Source organism: Lithobates pipiens, unplaced genomic scaffold (genome assembly GCF_037356315.1).
Source record: "Lithobates pipiens isolate NorthernLeopardFrog02 unplaced genomic scaffold, aLitPip1_a1.2 Scaffold_28, whole genome shotgun sequence".
Classification (NCBI taxonomy): Eukaryota; Metazoa; Chordata; class Amphibia; order Anura; family Ranidae; genus Lithobates; species Lithobates pipiens.
In genome coordinates this window covers 68,234,149-68,254,972 of record NW_027507789.1, presented here as the reverse complement: position 1 = coordinate 68,254,972, position 20,824 = coordinate 68,234,149, and the positions used below count along the sequence as shown (strand labels likewise).

The window sequence follows — 20,824 nt, the reverse complement described above, 5'->3', positions numbered from 1 at the left end:
AGGAGGCAAAAAAACTGACAGGATTTAATGATACCCCACCAGAAACTGCCCTATGGAACAACCCAACATTAGAAGAATTAGAAAGGTTTGAAAATAGCAAATTCTGAAAACAGAAAAAAAATAACAACTATTGGCCAGATGTATAATAATAATATAATAGTGCCATGTGAGAATATGTCTAAACAATATGACCTCCAAAGTAAACAGCTTTATAGGTATTTACAGTTCAGACATGTATTACAGGTGCAGTTTGGAAGAAAGGAATTAATCATTTCTAAATATCCTCTTATAGGCACTTTGAGATTGCAGGGACCAAAGGGATTGATATCCAAATTATACTCACACCTACTACAGAGAAAAATAAGCTGGGAAGCGGTGGGATTAAGAGAGAAATGGCAGGCAGTTATTCCAGATATGAGTGATCAGGAGTGGGATGAAATATGTTCCTCCCACCTGAAAGTATCCCCAGCAATGAAAAACAAAATAATACTATTAAATATAATACATCAGACATACCTGGCCCCGAATAGATTGTATAGGATGGGGAGGATGCGCATCCCAAACTGCACAAGATGTGGGCAGGGAAGGAGGACTCCCTGCACTTGATGTGGCAGTGCGGGAGCATAGGGAAGTATTGGCAACAGGTGTTCAGGAAAGTAGGAACAGTTTTAAATAAAACTATTAAAGTGGGGTGCCCCCTAAAAAAAAAAACTGTGGGCACCCGGCTGTGACTTCGCAGGGCGCCGTGATACGCCACACAGTCACCTGGGACACGTGACAGGTCCCAGGTGACTGTGCGGCGCGAGGGGAAGTGTTGTCACCAGCTCAGGCAAGGAAGAAGGCAGACTACGAGGGACAGGTATTTAGAGATGAGTAAAAATATTTTTTTTCCAATTTTTTTTTTTTTTTCTTTAAGAATTTTAAACATTTTTTATTTTTTTTGGTGGCAACACCACTTTAAGGCCACAGTGGAACTATGCTTATTGGGAATCTTGAATGAAGAAAGAGGGTGTAGATATACTAAGATATATTTGCAAGAAGTATTATTCCTGGCATGAAAACAGATAATGGAAAAATGGATCCAGCCAAACCCACCAACAATAAGTCAATGGGTGAGGGCGGTAAACCAAGTTGTACCACAGGAGAGAATAATGTACGAACAAAGGGGAAATGTGCAGCAGTATGAAAAGCATCTGGGCAAAATGGAATAGATCATATTTAACCACTTGCTTACTGGGCACTTAAACACCCTTCCTGACCAGACCAATTTTCAGCTTTTGATGCTCTCACACTTTGAATGACAATTACTCAGTCATGCAACACTGTACCCAAATGAATTTTGTGTCCTTTTTTTTCCCACAAATAGAGCTTTCTTTTGGTGGTATTTGATCGCCTCTGGGGTTTTTATTTTTTGCGCTATAAATGAAAAAAGACCGAAAATTTTGAAAAAAAAACGCATATTTCTTTGTTTCTGTGTATAAAATTTTGCAAATTATAATTTTTTTTTCATAAATTTTGGCCACAATTTATACTGCTACATATCTTTGGTAAAAATAACCCAAATTAGTGGATATTATTTGGTCTTTGTGAAAGTTAGAGAGTCTACAATCTGTGGTACGAATCGCACAAAATTGATCACACCTGATGTACTGGTGGCCTATCTCATTTCTTGCGACCCGAACAAGTCAGGAAAGTACAAATACCCCCCAAATGACCCCTTTTTTGAAAGTAGACATTCCAAGGTATTTACTAAGATGCATGGTGAGGTTTTTGATGTTGTCATCTTTTTCCCACAATTCTTTGCAAAATTAAGATTTTTTTTTTTTTCTCACAAAATTTTCAATGTAATAGGTTTTTCTCTCACATGGCATGTGTATACCACAAATGACACCCCAAAATACGTTCTGCTACTCCTTCTGAGTATTACGATACCAAATGTGTGAGACTTTTACACAGCCTGGCCACATACAGAGGCCCAATATTGAAATAGCACCATCAGGCGTTCTAGGAGCATAAATTACACATTTCATTTCTCAACCACCTATTACAGTTTTGAAGGCCCTGGAGCACCAGGACAATGGAAATGCCCACAAAGTGACCCCATTTTGGAAAGCTAACACCCCAACGTATAATCTATGAGGCATAATGAGTCGTTTGAATGGTTCATTTCTTTTCCAGAAGTTTTGGGAAAATGTGGAAAAAAAATGAAAACGCATTTTTTTTACGCAAAGTTGTCCATTTATAAGATATTTCCAACACATAGCATGTACATAGCAAAAATGACACCCCAAAATACGTTCTACTACTCCTCCTGAGTATAACGATACCAAATGTGTGAGACTTTTACACAGCCTGACCACATACAGAGGCCCAATATTGAAATAGCACCATCAGGCGTTCTAGGAGCATAAATTACACATCTTATTTCTCAACCACCTATTACAGTTTTGAAGGCCCTGGAGCACCAGGACAATGGAAATGCCCACAAAGTGACCCCACGTGGCACTGACGACACGTGGCACTGACAGATGGCACTGGAGGCAGATGGCACTGGAGGCAGATGGGGCTGACAGATGGGGCTGGCAGATGGGGCTGGCAGATGTCGCTGGCAGATGGGGCTGGGGCTGGCACTGGCAGATGGCACTGGCAGATGGTGCTGGCTATTTGCTCTGGCTAATTGCTCTGGCAAATGGGGCTGGCAGATGGCACTGCGGCTGGCAGATGGCACTGGCGCTGGCAGGGGGCACTGGCAGGTGGCACTGGGGCTGGCGGCACTGGGGCTGATGGATGGCGCTGGCAGGTGGCACTGGCAGGTGGCACTGGCACTGGGGCTGGCGGCACTGGGGCTGACGGCACTGGGGCTGACGGATGGCACTGGCGCTGGCAGTTGGCACTGACGCTGGCAGGTGGCACTAGCAAGTGACACTGGCGGCACTGGTGGTGGCGCTGGCAGGTGGCACTGGCGGCACTGGCACTACTGGCAGATGGCACTGGGCTGACAGATGGCACTGGGCTGACAGATGGCACTGGGGCTGACAGATGGCACTGGGGCTGACACTGGCACTGGGGCTGACACTGGCACTGGGGCTGACACTGGCACTGGGGCTGACACAGGCACTGGGGCTGACACAGGCACTGGGGCTGACACTGGCACTGGGGCTGACACATAGATCGCTCTCCCTCCTCACACGCTGTCTCTGTGTGAGGAGGGAGAGACACGGCAATGGGAGATGATCTTATATGTTTACATATGAGATCGTCTCCCATTGGCAGCTGCGATCGCGCTGTGAACGGCCGCTTTGATTGGCCGTTCACGGCGATCTGTATTTGCCTGTCTCCGGGAGACACGGCAAATACAATACTTCCGCGATGCGCGCCCCCGGCGGCGCGCATTGCGGAAGTAAACACCAGGCCGTCCAGGGACGGCCAGGCGAAGGAGGCCGCCCGCTCTAAGGCCGTCATTCGGCTATAGGGCGGGCGGGAGGAGGTTAACAACAGATCAGATGTCTGTTGTCAGATGTCATCAACCCTGTCCCCAGGGCCCACTAACAGGCCAGGTTTTATGTATTACCTTGGGGAGATGCAGATTAGAATACTGCAATCACAGAGCAGCAAATGATATCACCTGTGATGTATTTCAGTTATCTTGCAAACTGGCCTGTTAGTGGGCCCTGAGGACAGGGTTGATGACCACTGATATAAAGTGAATAAAAGCATGAAGGAAATAGTGACTATAAGATGAAAAAATGAGATGTAAGAGTGAATGGATATGAAAATAGGAATATATGTTAATAATTGGAAGTGAATAAGATGTATACATTATGTAAATTAATTAGTAAGAAAATAATTTGTAATAAAGAGTTTAATAAAAAAAAAAAAAAAAAAGCTTTTCCTCGGCTACCCTACCCTACGACTACCAGATTTTAACAGATCTGCTGGACTCCCTGCAGATGCCGGTGTTGCCAGATGAGGCGACGGCTAGCCTAGATGCACCATTCACTGAAAAGGAACTGGCCTCCTTTCCTAATAAATCACTGGGCCCTGATGGGATCCCTGCAGGTACAAACAATATTTAGATTATCCTATCTCCCAGACTCTTACAACTCTGTGGGGACTGTTTGGACATAGGGACTTTACCGACATCCTTTTACGAGGCCCATGTGGTGTTACTGCCCAAGCCAGTAAAGGACCCTCTTTCTTGCTCCTCGTACAGGCCCATAGCACTGCTTAATATGGACCTCAAACTGCTTACCAAAATGATCATTAATAGGCTAATGAAAGTACCGCACCACCTGATATCGCCAGATCAGACCGGTTCATGTCTAAAAAGGCTACAGGTATCAACCTCCGGAGGGTTATACACACACAGTTGGAGGCTGGGAGGTTGTTTGGGGGGGCTCTGGTGTTTTTTGACCCTGAGAAGGCGTTCGATTCCATTGATTGGGGGAAAATGTCTCATACATTAAACGAATAGGGTTCGGTCCTGCGTTCCTTAAATGGATATTGCTGCTGTACGATCATCCGGGGGCTGCCCTCTGTCTTAATGGTGGGGTGTCAAGCACTTTCTGGTGTCCAGGGGCGCCCCCTTTCACCAGGGCTATTTGCACTTAGTAAGGTTGAATAAGGACACCAGTCCATCCAGTTCAACCTGAGTGAATGTGGGTGCGTGTCTACAATTGTCCCTAACCCTGTACATCACACACTCACATCAGTCCCTACCCTCAATCTAAGGTCCCCATTCATATACTAGGGCCAATTTTGGACAGAAGCCAATTAACCTACCAGCATGTTTTTGGAGTGTGGGAGGAAATCAGAGTACCCGGAGGAAACCCATGCAGGCACAGGGAGAACATGCAAATTCCAGGCAGGTAGTGTCGTGGTTGGGGTTTGAACCAGCAGCCCTTTTTACTGCTAGGTGAGAGTGCTACCCACTACACCACTGTGCCGCCCTATTGCAGTCTCCCCCCCCCCAAATACAAGGCATTAGTGTGGGTACTCTGACGGAAACTATGGCCCTTTATGCAGATGACCTGGTACTATTCATTAGGGACTCCGAACCTTCTCTGCAGGCTGCACTGTCACTCCTGGGCAAGTTTACAGTGGTCTCTGGCCTCAAGGTTAACTGGACCAAGTCCAAAAACTTCCCTTACGTTCTCATCCCGTGTCCTGGGCAGGCTGACCCCAATAATCCCCTACAATGGGTGACACAAATTAAATATCTGGGACTCTTAATAACTTAATCTGTGACTGACTTCATTGGCCTTAATGTTTCCCCATTGCTTGCTATTTTAGCCAAGAAATTACACGATTGGAAAAACCTTCCCTTGTCACTTATTGGTAAGATTAATCTGATTAAGATGAAAACTCTGTCCTTACTTTTATACACCCTCAGAAATTCTCCAGTTTGGATCCCAAAGTTTCAAATCGATAGACAGCATGCTCTCCTCCTTTTTGTAGCAGGGAGGACTTCCCTGCCTTAAGTTGGCCATACTACGATGGCCATGGGGGAAGGGGGCCTAGCGGTACCTAGCTACTATATTTCCTTGCTGGTCAATTGACAGTGGCCCACGGTTGGCTGACTACTTCCCCAAATGATGCCTCAGTGTTCCTGTAGGCTGCCTGTGTAGGCTCATATGAGGCCCTCTCCCACCTAGTTTACAGGGGTTTGAAGTCTCCCTACTCACTTACCTTTTTTATGCACTCATTAATCAGGGCATAGTCTGTGGTTTAGGGGTTGAGGCCATCTAGTCCAAACAAGTTTTGCTCCAAACTACCTCTGTGGAGAACTCACAATTTTACACATTTTGTTGACTACCCGGACCTGGTAGTTTGGACAAAATATGGCATCCCGATCTTACACCATATTGTACTAAATGGCACCCTAATGACATTCAGTGAATTAAAACAACACTATGACCTACCCAATTCACACTTCTTTAGATACATTCAACTGAGACATGCTTTTTGCTCTCAATTTGGCGGGGAGCCACTTGACCTTGAGCCCAGCAACCTAGAATTGCTGACATGCAGTGGCTCCTTATCCAAACCAGCCTCCAGTTTATACAAAGACCTCTTTCCAGAGACGGTTCTATTGATGGAAACCTACAGACTGGCCTGGGAGACAGTGACCCCCAGGCTAGACAGGGATGACATTTGGGGAACTGCATTTCAATACCTAGTCTCTACTAGGGATCGTCTAATCCATTATAAATGTATGCATAGAATATATCTCACCCCAGCCAGATTAGCTAGGATGTTTGGGAACCAACGCTTTCTATGCTGCAGATGCTCTGCACCCCTTGCAAACTTCATGCACGGGACTGTCCCCACATTAAGCCCTACTGGAAAGACATAGCGCAATGTATCAGGTCAGTCACCTCTATCTCGATTCTCCTGTCAATTAAAGTATGCTTGTTGCACCTGGTTGAACCGTTGGCCACTACTAGGGCTATACGTACTCTTCTCCCCCTCCTGCTGTTTTATGCTAAAAACTGTATTATCATGGAAGAGTTCTTCTACACCAACTTTGGCATCCTGGAAATCTCTGGTGAACAAGGCAGTACCTTTTTACAAAGCAACTTAACTGAGTAGGGGGCTTTGGTGAAATTCGACAAGGTTTGGAGGGATTAGATGGCATCTGTTGACATGGTTTCAGATTAAATTGAAAACAGATATAGTTAATGGTCCTTGGTATGGGATATAAAGACAGAGGGAGTGTTTTTCTGGGGTTATGGGTGGTTACTGACTGAACTCATGTTAATAAAAAGGAGTTACTTGATTTTTAAATTCTCCTGGGGGGTGGGGGACTGAGGAACCGATATGCAGGCATCATCCTGTATGGTTAGCTAAGATGGTATTGAGCTGGTTGACTTCATACCTACCTCTGGCCTGAGGTTTAAAAAATGTACATATATGTCTGTGCAAGTGCTGTATTGTTTTTGCTTTTATTGCTCTTTTTTTGTGTATTTTGTTGCACACTGGTTACATTTTTACTGTTTCCGCAACATGTGGTTTGATGTTGTATATATTTACCATAAAACTCAATAAAAAGTAATTTACAAAAAAAGACTATTTTTTATGGCTTCTCAAATCCAACACTTGGGTGCCTGGGGCCTAAAGACCCTTTGGATCCTATTTGCAATCTATTAGTACCATGGGGATCCCCTACTCCTACCCTGACCTATTTAGAAGCAGGTTTCACCCATATAAAACCCATTACTTCAATGTTTATTTTACTTAATACTTTATGGTCTTCTATTAGAAGCATATTGCATGACAAGGCTACCATCCCTACACACCTATCTATAATAATCCAAATTATAAGGAATTGTACAAGCTGCATGGATTTCAGGCATGGGAAAGGGCTGGTGTTATTTACATAATAGTTATATAATGGTTCAGTGTTCAAGTCTTTTTCAGATATTCAGTTGGAGTTTGCTCCTCTCCAGAGTCAGTTTTATAAGTAATTGCAATTAAGGCATGCTGTCTAGGCTCAAAATGATAGAACTGGACTAACAACTATTGAACATCCTCTAATGCAGGAGGTTCTACTAGAGTGGCAAAAAGGGGATGATTTCTAGGGGGTATTCTATTGTTCTTGATTCTATCCATGATGCCTCCACACTTCCCCATAAGAAGGTTTGGGAGAAAGATTTGGGACCCATTAATGGGGAAACTTGGGATCCATGTTTGACTTCTACACCTTTGGTGTCGGTCTCAGCTTCACAGAAACTCTACCACCTTTACCTATTACACAGGGCATATGGTACACCGGTACAACTGTATAAATGCGGTATCAGAAGTACACCAATATGTCCAAAATGTAAAAGAGACAACAGAAATCCCTAAGTTATTCCTATATTGGTTGGAGGTTATCTCCAAGCTTTTCAGATTTGTCTTTTGAACAATCCCACTAGCTGTTTACTGGGCGCATTGGAGGAAGAAACGCTTACAGCTCAAGGCCACATGGCTGTACTAAGACTGTTGTACGTGGCTTGTAAATTGATGGCTTGGAAACTGAAGAAATAATAGTATGGTGATTTTGCGTGTCTGTATCTGGAATTTTTTTATTGAATTTTTTTGCCGCTCTTAAGTTGTAAGTGTGCATAACACTGTACCAGATAATTTTCATGATGACGTATCTAATGTGGACCTTGTTTAACTGTGCAGTTAAATTTTTTTTTTTAATCTTGATTTAAAAAAAAAATAATTCACACAGTTCCCGTACACACGACTAATGGGAAAGGTAAAAAGGTAAAGTCTACAGGGTTGGAAAGATCAGTTTGTACATGTATAGAAAACTGGCAAAAAAAAACGTATTCAGAGAGTAGGGGTTAATGATTCTTACTCTGAATGGTCTGATATAGGGTCTGTGATTATTTCAGTCTTTGCAGATGACACCAAGCTATGCAGTGAAATAAAGTCCTTAATGCCGTGTGTACACACGGCCGGACTTTTCAACAGCAAAGGTCTGACGAAACAAAGCCTTCAGACAATTCGACTGTGTGTGGGCTTCATCAGACCTTTGCTGTCGAAAAATCAGACAGACTTTAGATTTAGAATATGTTTCAAATCTTTCCGATGGACTCGAGTCCGGTCGAAAAATCAGTTCGTCTGTATGCTAGTCCGACAGACAAAAACCGACGCTAGGGCAGCTATTGGCTACTGGCTATGAACTTCCTTATTCTAGTCCAGTCAAACGTCATCACGGTCAAATCCGTCTGACTTTGGTGTGATTGTGTGTAGAAAAGTCTGATGTGACGGAAGCCCGTTGAAAAGTCAGACGAAATTCAGTCTGTCGAAAAGTCTGGTCGGGTGTACACGGCATTACAGGATGTCTCCAATTTATAAGCCGACCTCAATGCACTGTTTAATGGGGTGACTATGTGGCAAATGATGTTTAACCACTTGCCGACCGCCGCACGACGATGTACGTCAACAGAATGGCACGGGCAGGCATATGGGCGTACCTGTACGTCCCTGCCTTCCCGCGGGTGGGGGGCCCGATCGGGCCCCCCCCCCAGTGCCTGCGGTGGTCGGTATTCGTTCGGGAGCGATCCGGGATGAGGGGGCGGCCATTCATTCATGGCCACCCCCTCGCGATCGCTCCCGATGAATGAAAATGCTCCGTGACATCACTTCCTCTCCTGTAATGTAAACACAGGAGAGGAAGTGATGTAATCTCTCCTCCGTGTCGGTATTTTTCGTTCCGACACCGAGGAGAGAGGATCGGTGAGTTGCACCAACATGACACTACACAGTAGAACATGCCAGGCACACTCACACCCCCCCCGATCACCCCCCCAATTACCCCTGCCCCCCAGTCACAGTGACACCAATGTCATTTTTCTATTTTTTTTTTATTTTTTATTTTTTTGCATTGGTGTCATTTGTGACTGTAATAACTGTTAGGGCAGTTAGGGTTAGCCCCCTTTAGTTCTAATGTACCCCCCTAACCCCCTCAATAAAGGTTTAACCCCGTGATCACCCCCCGTCGCCAGTGTCACTAAGGCTGGGTTCACATTGCAGCGGTTTATGAGAACGAATGTGATTCGCACCGCACTGCAGTGCAAATCACATCCGATCTCTGTGCGATTCGAGTTCAGCCATACAGATAGTATGGCTGAATTCGCGCTGCACCCGCCGCAAATTCGCACGGGACCCTTTTTTTGGTCCGCAGCAGAATCGGATCGCATGGGTGTTCACACCATGCGATCCGAGTTTGCAGATCGCACTGCGATATGCGAACTGATCTGGGGGTGTCATTAACATTTCACTGACACTCCCAGCAGTTCGCATAGGGCAGTGTGAACTGCCGCCGGGAGGCATGCGATGCGGGAACCCGCCGCGGATTCGTGGCGTTCCCGCATCGCTCCAGTGTGAACCCAGCCTAATAAGCGATCATTTTTCTGATCGCTGTATTAGTGTCACAGGTGACGCTAGTTAGGCAGGTAGGTATTTAGGTTCGCCGCAGCTTTTTATAGCGCCAGGGACCCCCATATACTACCGCATAAAGCCCCCTGATTGCCCCCTAGTTAACCCTTTCACCAGTGATCACCATATAACTGTTACAGGTGACGCTGGTTGGTTAGTTATTTTTTTATAGTTTCAGGGCACCCGCCATTTATTACCTAGTCTCACTAGTGTACCCCTAAATTTAGGGGTGTCTACTTTCCAAAATGGGGTCATTTGGGGGGGGGTTTGTGCCATCTTGGCATTTTATGGCCTTCGAAACTGTAACGCCCTTAGAAAGCCTGAAGGCGGTGCTTGGTTTTCGGGGCCCCATACACGGCTAGGCTCCCAAAAAGTCCCACATATGTGGTATCCCCGTACTCAGGAGAAGCAGCAGAATTTTTTTTTTTGGGGTGTCATTTCACATATGCCCATGGCATGCGTGAGCAATATATCATTTAGTGACAACTTTGTGAAAAAAAAAAAAAAAGTTTGTAATTTTCCCGCAACTTGTGGCAAAATATTAAATATTCCATGGACTCAACATGCCTCTCAGCAAATAGCTTGGGGTGTCTACTTTCTAAAATGGGGTCATTTGTGGGGGTTTTGTGCCATCTTGGCATTTTATGGCCTTCAAAACTGTAATAGGTAGTGAGGAGTTAAGTCAAATATTTACGCCCCTTAGAAAACCTGAAGGCGGTTCTTGGCTTTCGGGGCCCCGTACGCGGCTAGGCTCCCAAAAAATCCCACACATGTGGTATCCCCGTACTCAGGAGAAGCAGCAGAATTTATTTTGGGGTGTCATTTCACATATGCCCATGGCATGTGTGAGCAATATATCATTTAGTGACAACTTTGTGAAAAAAAAATAAAAAAAAATTAAAGTTTGTAATTTTCCCGCAACTTGTGGCAAAATATAAAATATTCCATGGACTCAACATGCCTCTCAGCAAATAGCTTGGGGTGTCTACTTTCTAAAATGGGGTCATTTGTGGGGGTTTTGTGCCATCTTGGCATTTTATGGCCTTCAAAACTGTAATAGGTAGTGAGGAGTTAAGTCAAATATTTACGCCCCTTAGAAAACCTGAAGGCGGTTCTTGGCTTTCGGGGCCCCGTACGCGGCTAGGCTCCCAAAAAATCCCACACATGTGGTATCCCCGTACTCAGGAGAAGCAGCAGAATTTATTTTGGGGTGTCATTTCACATATGCCCATGGCATGTGTGAGCAATATATCATTTAGTGACAACTTTGTGAAAAAAAAATAAAAAAAAATTAAAGTTTGTAATTTTCCCGCAACTTGTGGCAAAATATAAAATATTCCATGGACTCAACATGCCTCTCAGCAAATAGCTTGGGGTGTCTACTTTCTAAAATGGGGTCATTTGTGGGGATTTTGTGCCATCTTGGCATTTTATGGCCTCCAAAACTGTAATAGGTAGTGAGAAGTGAAATCAATAATTTACGCCCTTAGAAAGCCTGAAGGCGGTGCTTGGTTTTCGGGGCCCCGTACGCGGCTAGGCTCCCAAAAAGTCCCACATATGTGGTATCCCCGTACTCAGGAGAAGCAGCAGAATTTATTTTGGGGTGTCATTTCACATATGCCCATAGCATGTGTGAGTAATATATCATTTAGTGACAACTTTGTGTAAAAAAAAAAAGAACATTTTTTTTTTTGTCATTATTCAATCGCTTGAGGCAAAAAAATAAAATATTCAATGGGCTCAACATGCCACTTATCAATTTCCTTAGGGGGTCTACTTTCCAAAATGGGGTCATTTGGGGGGGTTTTGTACTGCCCTGCCATTTTAGCACCTCAAGAAATGAGATAGGCAGTCGTAAACTAAAAGCTGCGTAAATTCCAGAAAACGTACCTTAGTTTGTAGATGTGACAACTTTTGCGCAAACCAATAAATATACAGTTATTTACTTTTTTTTTTACCAAAGACATGTGGCTGAATACATTTTGGCCTAAATGTATGACTAAAATTGAGTTTATTGGATTTTTCTAATAACAAAAAGTAGAAAATATCATTTTTTTTCAAAATTTGCGGTCTTTTTACGTTTATATCGCAAAAAATAAAAATCGCAGAGACAATCAAATACCATCAAAAGAAAGCTCTATTTGTGGGAAGAAAAGGACGCAAATTTTGTTTGGGTACAACATTGCATGACCGCGCAATTACCAGTTAAAGCAGCGCAGTGCCAAATTGTAAAAAGACCTCTGGTCATTGACCAGCAAAATGGTCCGGTCTGAAAGTGGTTAACTTTCATAAATGTAAAGTTATGCACTTGGGGGCTAAGAATATGCATGCATCATTCATACTAGGGGGAGTAGAACTGGGGAATCCGTAATGGAGAAGGATCTGAGGGTTTTGGTAGATCATAAACTCAATAATAGCATCCAATGCCAAGCTGCAGTTTCCAAGCGAGCAAAGTCCTTTCTTGTATTAAGAGTGGTATGGACTCCAGAGAGAGAGAGAGAGATATCATTTGCCCCTGTAAAAATCATTAGTAAGACCTCATCTGGAATATACAGTTCAGTTTTGGGCACCAGTTCTCAAAAAGGATATCAGGGAACTGGAGAAAGTGCTGAGAAGGGCAACCAAACTGATAAGAGGCATGGAGGAGCTCAGCTATGAGGAAAGATTAGAGGAACTGAATTTATTCTCTCTTGAGATGAGGAGATTAAAGGAGGGATATGATCAACACAAAAGGGGTCCATATAGTGAACTTGGTGTTGAGTTATTCACTTTAAGGTCATCACAGATAACAAGGGGGCACTCTTTACGTCTAGAGGAAAAAGAGATTTCATCTCCAAATACGGAAAGGTTTCTTCACAGTAGGAGCTGTGAAAATGTGGAATAGACTACCTCCAGAGGTGGTTCTGGCCAGCTCAGTAGATTGCTTTAAAAATGCCTGGATTCTTTCCTAAATGTACATAATATAACTGGGTACTAACATTTATAGGTAAAGTTGATCCAGAGACTATCCTCTCGGGGGATCAGGAGGGAATTTTTTCCCCTGTTGTAGAAAATTAGATCATGTGTTGCTGTTTTTTTTTTTTTTGCCTTCCTCTGGATCAACTGAGTATAGGATTGTGTATATGGGATTGTATGATTTTTTTGTTTGTTTTTATTGGTTGAACTAGATGGTCTTTTTTTCAGCCTGACTATGTAATCCTGTCTATTTGCCCTTTCCCCTCAGTGATCAGCTATAATGTATGTTCATTAACTCCTCAGTGGCCTGCCCCCAGCTGATATGATTTAACTACTTTGTGGTTAATGTTCATGTACAACTTTTTCTCAGTGCATAATTGATAACCCCAGTCTTAAGTTCAAGTGCTTTGACCACTACAATCCAGGTTTTCAGCTCATATGCAATAATTTCTCAGCACCTAGTCCTCAGCATATTCACATTAACTTGTCAGCGCTCAGTGCCCAGATTTTCTTCTAATACCTTCTTCAATTTTAGTGCCTCATTTTCAGACTCCATTGTCCATAATTTCACTAATAAGATATCTTCCTGTTTTTTTCCCCCTCCTCAACACAATAGATTCCACAGTTGTGGCAATACACTCCATGCAGCACCCACTGTCTTGAAATAATTTTCTTCAGCTTTAATGGGCTGTTCCTGGACATTGAGTTTTACCTCTATTCTTCCCTTGTAAAAACCTTTGTCTGGGGAACACCGCTCTCTTGCTGCTTCTTTACAGGCATCCATCCATTTTTATGGATGGATGGCAGATGTATTTTGATGTGCATTTCCCCACCCCTATCATTTACCTGGCTCCGAAAAGATTTGTTAGACTATTCCTAATCTGGTGGATTTTTAACCTGGATCTGGAGTCAGAGAAACCCTTTTCCCCTAAAAATACTTAATATTTTTACAACTGATGTCAGCCGATCTGGCTGGGAAGGCATCCTAGATGCCCTCTCGGTGCAGGGAACTTGATTGGTGGAGAAAGCTCGTCTTCCAATCAGTATCCTAGAACCTAGGACAATTTGGTTGTCCCTTCAATGCTGAACCCTTTCAGTTGCCAGCTGACCAGAATCCACAGCAGTGACCCTCATCAAAGAGGCATAAAAAGTCTTGTTCAAAGCGAAGCAGACTTGATTCTCGCTTGGGCTAAACTGCACATTCTGACCCTGTTCGCTATACACATTATAGGCATGGAAAATTGGCATACAAACTTTTGTCTTATTGGTAAACATACAGAGAACTCTTTAGTTGAAATGTTGTTCTGTGGACCAGGCATGTAAAACACGTCTTCTGTGCATGTCTCTTCAGAACTGTATTGGACATCCTCATCAAACAAGAAAGAAAATAGTTTTTTTACTCACTTTATAATCCTATTCTGATGACCACAGGCCCACTCATAGTTACATAGTTAGGTTGAAAAAAGTCCATCCAGTTAAACCAATAAGCCACCATTCCTCATTTATGATCTTGCTGTTGGCGCTGCTTTATTATTGGTGGGGTTATAGCAGGGTGGTCACTGTTTTTTTTTTTTTTTTCTCCTCCAGTTAGGCAACAGTATAATTGTCTCTAAATCATGTGTCCTCAATGAACTGCAAGATTTTACAAGAATTTTACAGGGAGTAAAAAATCTAATTTTTGGCACACATTGTGTAGACATGGTCCACTGATGTCACCACTGTTGTCACTTGGATGCAACAAAGATGCAAACAGGTGTTTTATTCAAAAGAAAAAAGGCATTTGTTACTGATACATGGTTATTTTAGCAGGCTAAAGTTGGCCATACACAAGTATAATTTTGTTGTTTTTGGAACATTTGTTCCGTGAATGGGGTTTTCACTCCAGAACAATCGTACATATTGTAATGAAACCTGTTTAAATTCATCAGGGATTCCTTTCAAATAGTCTTGAGTAACAAAAAAAGATTCCAACAAGCTATGTTTCTGTGAACATTCGAATGAAAGTTTAACCATGTATGGCCAGCTTTAATGGTATTCAATTACAGTTCAAATCTTATAGAGACCATGTGACAAACTTTTAAAAATGTTGCAGGTAAAAGCACAGAAAAATCAAGCATTTATTTTATTTATTACATGTATTTATATAGCTTCAGCAATTTAAGTAGCACTTAAGATATTGTGCATTTGTGTTTTTACTTTACCTAAACCATATTTTCATTTACTTGCAATGTGCCTGAACTCACTAGCAAATTAGACTTCTTTAGAAGAGTCAAGTCCCTAGCACAGCGTTCTTACTCCTTGCACATAATGCGCCTCTTCTGGGAGTGTCTTAACTTCTTCAAGGGGCTGGTAGCTCATTTGCCTTTCCCTTCACCTACCTACATAACCATTCATATGGCAGCCTAGAAAAAAGTGAATAAAAACAATATTGGTTGAGTGACAGCTCTGATTCATCTGGGGTTGTTGAATTTTCATCCAAGGTGGTAACCCCCAGCAGCAGTCTTTTGGCTTTGGAAGTCCTCCTAAAGGAAGCTTTTACATATAAATAAATACACGTATAATCTTATGGAAAGATTGTTGTTGAAATGATCTGGCAATAGGGTGGCATTGACACTAATAGCAAATATATGTTTTATACAGAGCCTGAAATAGAAGATTGCAGCTTTGTATGTAGTGGAAGTTCTCCAAGAGAAAGTCTTTCTTCCATGTAAGTATTCTTTGTAGCACTTCGCAAAGAGTAAAATGTTTCTGATTTCAGTAAAGTTAGGGTTATTAATAAAAGGTAGACATGGCAATTAACAGTGTTACATATAGGGAGCAAATGTTAATTTTAACTTTCCAACGTGTTTTATCAGACAATACAGTGCCTTGAAAAAGTATTTATATCCATTGAAATTTTCCACAATTTGTCATGTTACACCCAAAAACTTAAATGTATTTGATTGGGATTTTATGTTAGACCAACACACAAAGTGGCACATACTTGTGGCATTGTCAGGGCTGGGCTCAGCCCTTCCTTCTCAGAGCTGGCCGCTCAGCTGTTGGCTAATTGCCAGCTCCTATCTCTCCACAGTTACTCAGCTGTTGATGATATCCTGTTTGTCAGTCCGGCCTTCTTAAGCTGTTCAGCCCAGTGGATCTCTGCCTTAGCCTTGGTCAACATCACAGAAACTATCTCCTACGATCCCTTCTGGCTCCAGATCTTGCTTGCTGTTCCACTACATTGATCCCTAACTTCTGGCTTGGCTGACTATCCGTTCCGGTTACTAACTTTGGCTATGTTTTGACTACACTTGTTCTTTTTTTCTTTTATTATTAAACAAGTGTGATTTAACTGTGCTTCTGTCTCGGCCTAATTTCATGGTTTCTGACAGTAGACGAAGGCCATGAATTCAGAAGATGCAGTCAATCCACTTGTTATTAATATTTTTTCCAGATTGGATGAACTTGATTACCGCATGGATCAGTTTCCCATGGCGTTACAAATGCTCCTGAGTCGCATGGCTCACCTGGAATCTCCCACTGTGGCCGCCCCGGTACAACCTATGTTGCAGGCCGACCCTGCTGCTGCTCCAGTCTCTGTGCAGGCACCCGCCTCGAGTATTAGTTCTATAAGAGGTATGTCTGGTTCTGCCTTGCTTCCCCAGCGATTTGGGGGTGATCCAGCCCAATGCAGAGGGTTTCTCAACCAGGTTGAGATATACTTTGAGATGCTGCCCCAAGAGTTTCCCACGGATGGAAGCAAAGTAGGTTTTGTGATATCTTTGCTTTCTGAGAGATCCTTGGCCTTGGCAAACCCTCTATGGGAGACACAAAAACCTGTTATCTTAAGCTACCCTGAGTTTGTGGCTTCATTTAAAAGGGTATTTGACAGCTCCGCTTCTGCTGCCAAGTGCCTCATGTCCATCAGAGTATGAGAACCGTTGCCGACTATGCCACTGAAATTCATATTCTAGCAGCAGAGGATGCATGGAACAATGAGGCCCTCGTAGCTACTTTTTCTCATGGTCTCTTGGATTCCATCAAGGATGAGATAGCAGCCCGAGATATACCCACTGAGCTGGAGAAGCTGATCACATTTGCCAGACTCAGAGAAATATTCTCTTTTAAGGAGCACTTGCGGAAGCCTCGTTTACGTTTGTCTCAGAGCTTTGCAGTGCCATCCGTACCTCCCATGCCTCCCGGTACCGAGTCGGTCAGTGAAAGTGAACCCATGCACATGGGTTTCACCCGTCTCACTGGGGATGAGAGAACCTTTAGGAGGAGGGAGAGATATTGCCTTTATTGTGGCCAGGCAAGTCACTTTTTGAAGTCTTGTCCTACCCATCCAGGGAACACCGAACCTTGAGGTCCTGTCACGGACAGACCTTAGGTGGCTAAATAAATAAATAAAGTCGCGCTATGGAGAAACCAAAAGCAAAGCAAGATCTCCAATGTGATAGAAATATAAAAAATAAATAAAAAGTGAAGGAAGAAAAGAAAATATACTGGGTTAGAGCTGCCTGTGCCTGAAGCCCTCACTTCCTTAGTGGGGAGGAGAGGGAAATGAAAAGTGTAAAATAAAAAGGTTATGGCGCTAAACCCGATCAGTGATGTGATAAATTAACCTATCACCAAAACCTGGTGTTTTTATATAAAAAGAAAAAGCTGTTGGCAATAGCGTGCAAAGATTTCCTAAAACAATTTTGTATCCTAATTGAAAAAATATATGTGTGATCAATATTGAATCAACATTCGTGTTCCATCATAATTATATCCAAAATAGATATTAAGTTATCTTATACGTGTCAGCCTGCTATGAGTGAATACCAAAAATATATAAACATTCATTTAAATATACAAAATGGTGAAAATGTTGTTTGTATCCAACAATGTGCTAGTTCAGAACAAACTGTGCCAACATGTGCAAAATAAGTGCAAAAAAGCGACTAGGGATCAGAACAGCCAGGGATCAGAAATATGTTCAACCAATAATCGCATGAAGAGGCATCTATGTCCAATATAAGTCCAAAATTAATGTTTGGCTTAATGATACTGCCTCCTCAGATTATTGCTGTAATTGATGCGTAAAGTCAATAGGGAATATTTCATTCACTCGTGCAAACAGTGTGGGCCTTCAATTGGAAAACTTCATCCCCGGTGCGCCACTCAGTGCTATAGTATGTAAATGCTCTCACCAGAGTTAATGCCCCTTATGGGGCTGGATGGACCTTCACAATGTAAGCCACTGTGCTGCTCTCTGGCTGCTGCTGGTGCACTGGGTGAAGCTTCGCTATTCCGTCCGTATGGTCTCCAACGTTAATTATATATGAGGAAAGACATATCCATAGTGTAATACATTCTTAACCAGATCGTTCGTTTATTAGTATTAAAAAACTACTCACATTTGACATTAAAAGCATATGCGTATTGAAAAAACTCAGCCGTTGGCCACGTTGTGTGCACTCGTTTGAACGGATAGAGACGAACGGCTTTTAATGTCAAATGTAATCAGAGAGCAGCACAGTGGCTTACATTGTGAAGGTCCATCCAGCCCCATAAGGGGCATTAACTCTGGTGAGAGCATTTACATACTATAGCACTGAGTGGCGCACCGGGGATGAAGTTTTCCAATTGAAGACCCGCACTGTTTGCACGAGTGAATGAAATATTCCCTATTGACTTTACGCATCAATTACAGCAATAATCTGAGGAGGCAGTATCATTAAGCCAAACATTAATTTTGGACTTATATTGGACATAGATGCGTCTTCATGCGATTATTGGTTGAACATATTTCTGATCCCTGGCTGTTCTGATCCCTAGTCGCTTTTTTGCACTTATTTTGCACATGTTGGCACAGTTTGTTCTGAACTAGCACATTGTTGGATACAAACAACATTTTCACCATTTTGTATATTTAAATGAATGTTTATATATTTTTGGTATTCACTCATAGCAGGCTGACACGTATAAGATAACTTAATATCTATTTTGGATATAATTATGATGGAACACGAATGTTGATTCAATATTGATCACACATATATTTTTTCAATTAGGATACAAAATTGTTTTAGGAAATCTTTGCACGCTATTGCCAACAGCTTTTTCTTTTTATATAAAAACACCAGGTTTTGGTGATAGGTTAATTTATCACATCACTGATAGGGTTTAGCGCCATAACCTTTTTATTTTACACTAGACCTTAGGTGGCGTTGTTTCATCCCCAGTTATCCAGAAGGATAAGCCCCTGGTTTCAGTCACCCTTTCTTGGGCTCTAATCAACTCTGGGGCTGGAGGTCTGTTCATTGATGCTGCCTTTGTATCGAAGCACTTGATTCCGCTGCAGCTGAGTGACACTCCACTCGCTATTGAGGCTCTTGACAGGAGACCTCTACAGCCTGCCCATGTGACTCATGAGATGGTTTTGTTGTCCATGGCCGTAGGAGCTCTTCACCATAACCAAGTTTTCTTATTGTACATCACGGGACACAGAGCCATGCTACTTAATAGACTACCTTCAGGTGCTGAACACTGAAAAGATAAGAAAAAATGCGGCGCCCCTGGGTGCAGACTTTATAATAATTTTAATATGACAAGTGATAACAAGTCAAACTCACATTTAAGTAGTGACCATAAGGCATTGTACAGTCTCATGCAATGTGGATCGTCAGTGGAGTCAATCCCTGGAGTGGATTAGCTGTCCCTGTGTTCATCTCCCATAGCCGCTAGATGGTGTTTTTGCCAGCAGTGGTGAATGGACATCAGAACGAGGCTTCGTAGACAGGCTGTGATCCAGACAAAGGGTGATAACGTCACTGGAAGTGCGACGCGTTTCTCGTTGTAGTTTTACGCCATTTACTTGTATTGGGTGCTGGACACTGGCACGCCCTAAATTAAAAAGTGCCCTCCCTATATAAACCCTCCCACTGGTGGGAGTACCTCAGTTTTTTCGCCAGTGTCTAAGGTGTTGGTCACGAGTGAAGATGTGCTGTGCTGAGCTCAACTGAAGCAATCCTTGCTGGTATCCGGGCCTCGTATCCGAAGAAACAAGGTTTTGCCTGTGAATGCTTCTCTTTTAGAGAGCTGGACCATGAGATCCAGTACTTTTTGGTAGTGAGGCCATAACATTTTACTGGCAGGGTGCTGTTGCAGGCCCAGGATAGTGAGTTTCTAGGATCCCCTGCTCCTGAAGGTTTAATGGAACCCGCCGTGAAGGGTGAGGATTGGGTCTGTTGGTTTACCACAGAAAACCCTGCGGCAGGAAAGGTAAGTGGAGTTTTCTAAGAAATTTAAATTTTTTTATTATGAATATCTCATTTTAAATTGTAAATGTTGTCATGCCTATGTAGTCACCACTGGGGGCTGTATTGACCACGTGACTCATGCTCCTCAGAAAGCCACGATGTGATCCAGGAAGCAAAAAACTCTTCCTCCTCCGAATGGCAGCGAGTTCTCCAGTAAGCCTGGGGGGGGGGGTCCTCTCCTCACCAGACGCCCCATGTCCATGTTTGTTTTCTCCCCCTCTTCTCTGAGGGGAAAAAGCGCCATTTAAAAACAAAACGGCACAAATGGACGCCACTTGACGGCTTCCAGCTCCCCCTTCGCCATGCCTGCCTCTGCCTGGGATCCTCTATAGGGTCAGCAGCGCGGGAAAAGCGAATATTTTAAAAACCGGGAGGGGCCGTAGACGGCGGGAGTGGGGCTTAGCAATGCGTAGGCATCTTCAACATCCAGCGCGGGAAGGGAGGCTTTTAAAGAGGCACCATTGTGTCTGTTGGTGCTGCTGGAGGGACACAGGAGCAGAGGTGGTTTTTAAAAGGTTTGGTGACACAGGCATTCCCATTGACACATTTACAGCATCAGGCTGAGCATTAACTGCAGCGATTAAGCTGGACTATTGTTCATGCAGTTGATGCAGTCCTTCTGGTATTACCTCTGCTTTGTGCATCGG

At 43.1% G+C, this 20,824-nt stretch overlaps 1 protein-coding gene across 3 annotated transcripts in view; it reads left to right on the top strand.

The window, feature by feature from the left end:
• MLLT6 (MLLT6, PHD finger containing) overlaps positions 1-20,824 on the top strand; it is a 348,373-nt gene that overhangs the window by 203,921 nt on the left and 123,628 nt on the right. For all 3 annotated transcript variants that reach the window (XM_077459374.1, XM_077459376.1, XM_077459373.1), the window contains one exon: positions 15,529-15,595. In XM_077459374.1, coding sequence (XP_077315500.1) covers positions 15,529-15,595 — 67 coding nt within the window. The remainder of the gene's footprint in view (positions 1-15,528; positions 15,596-20,824) is intronic.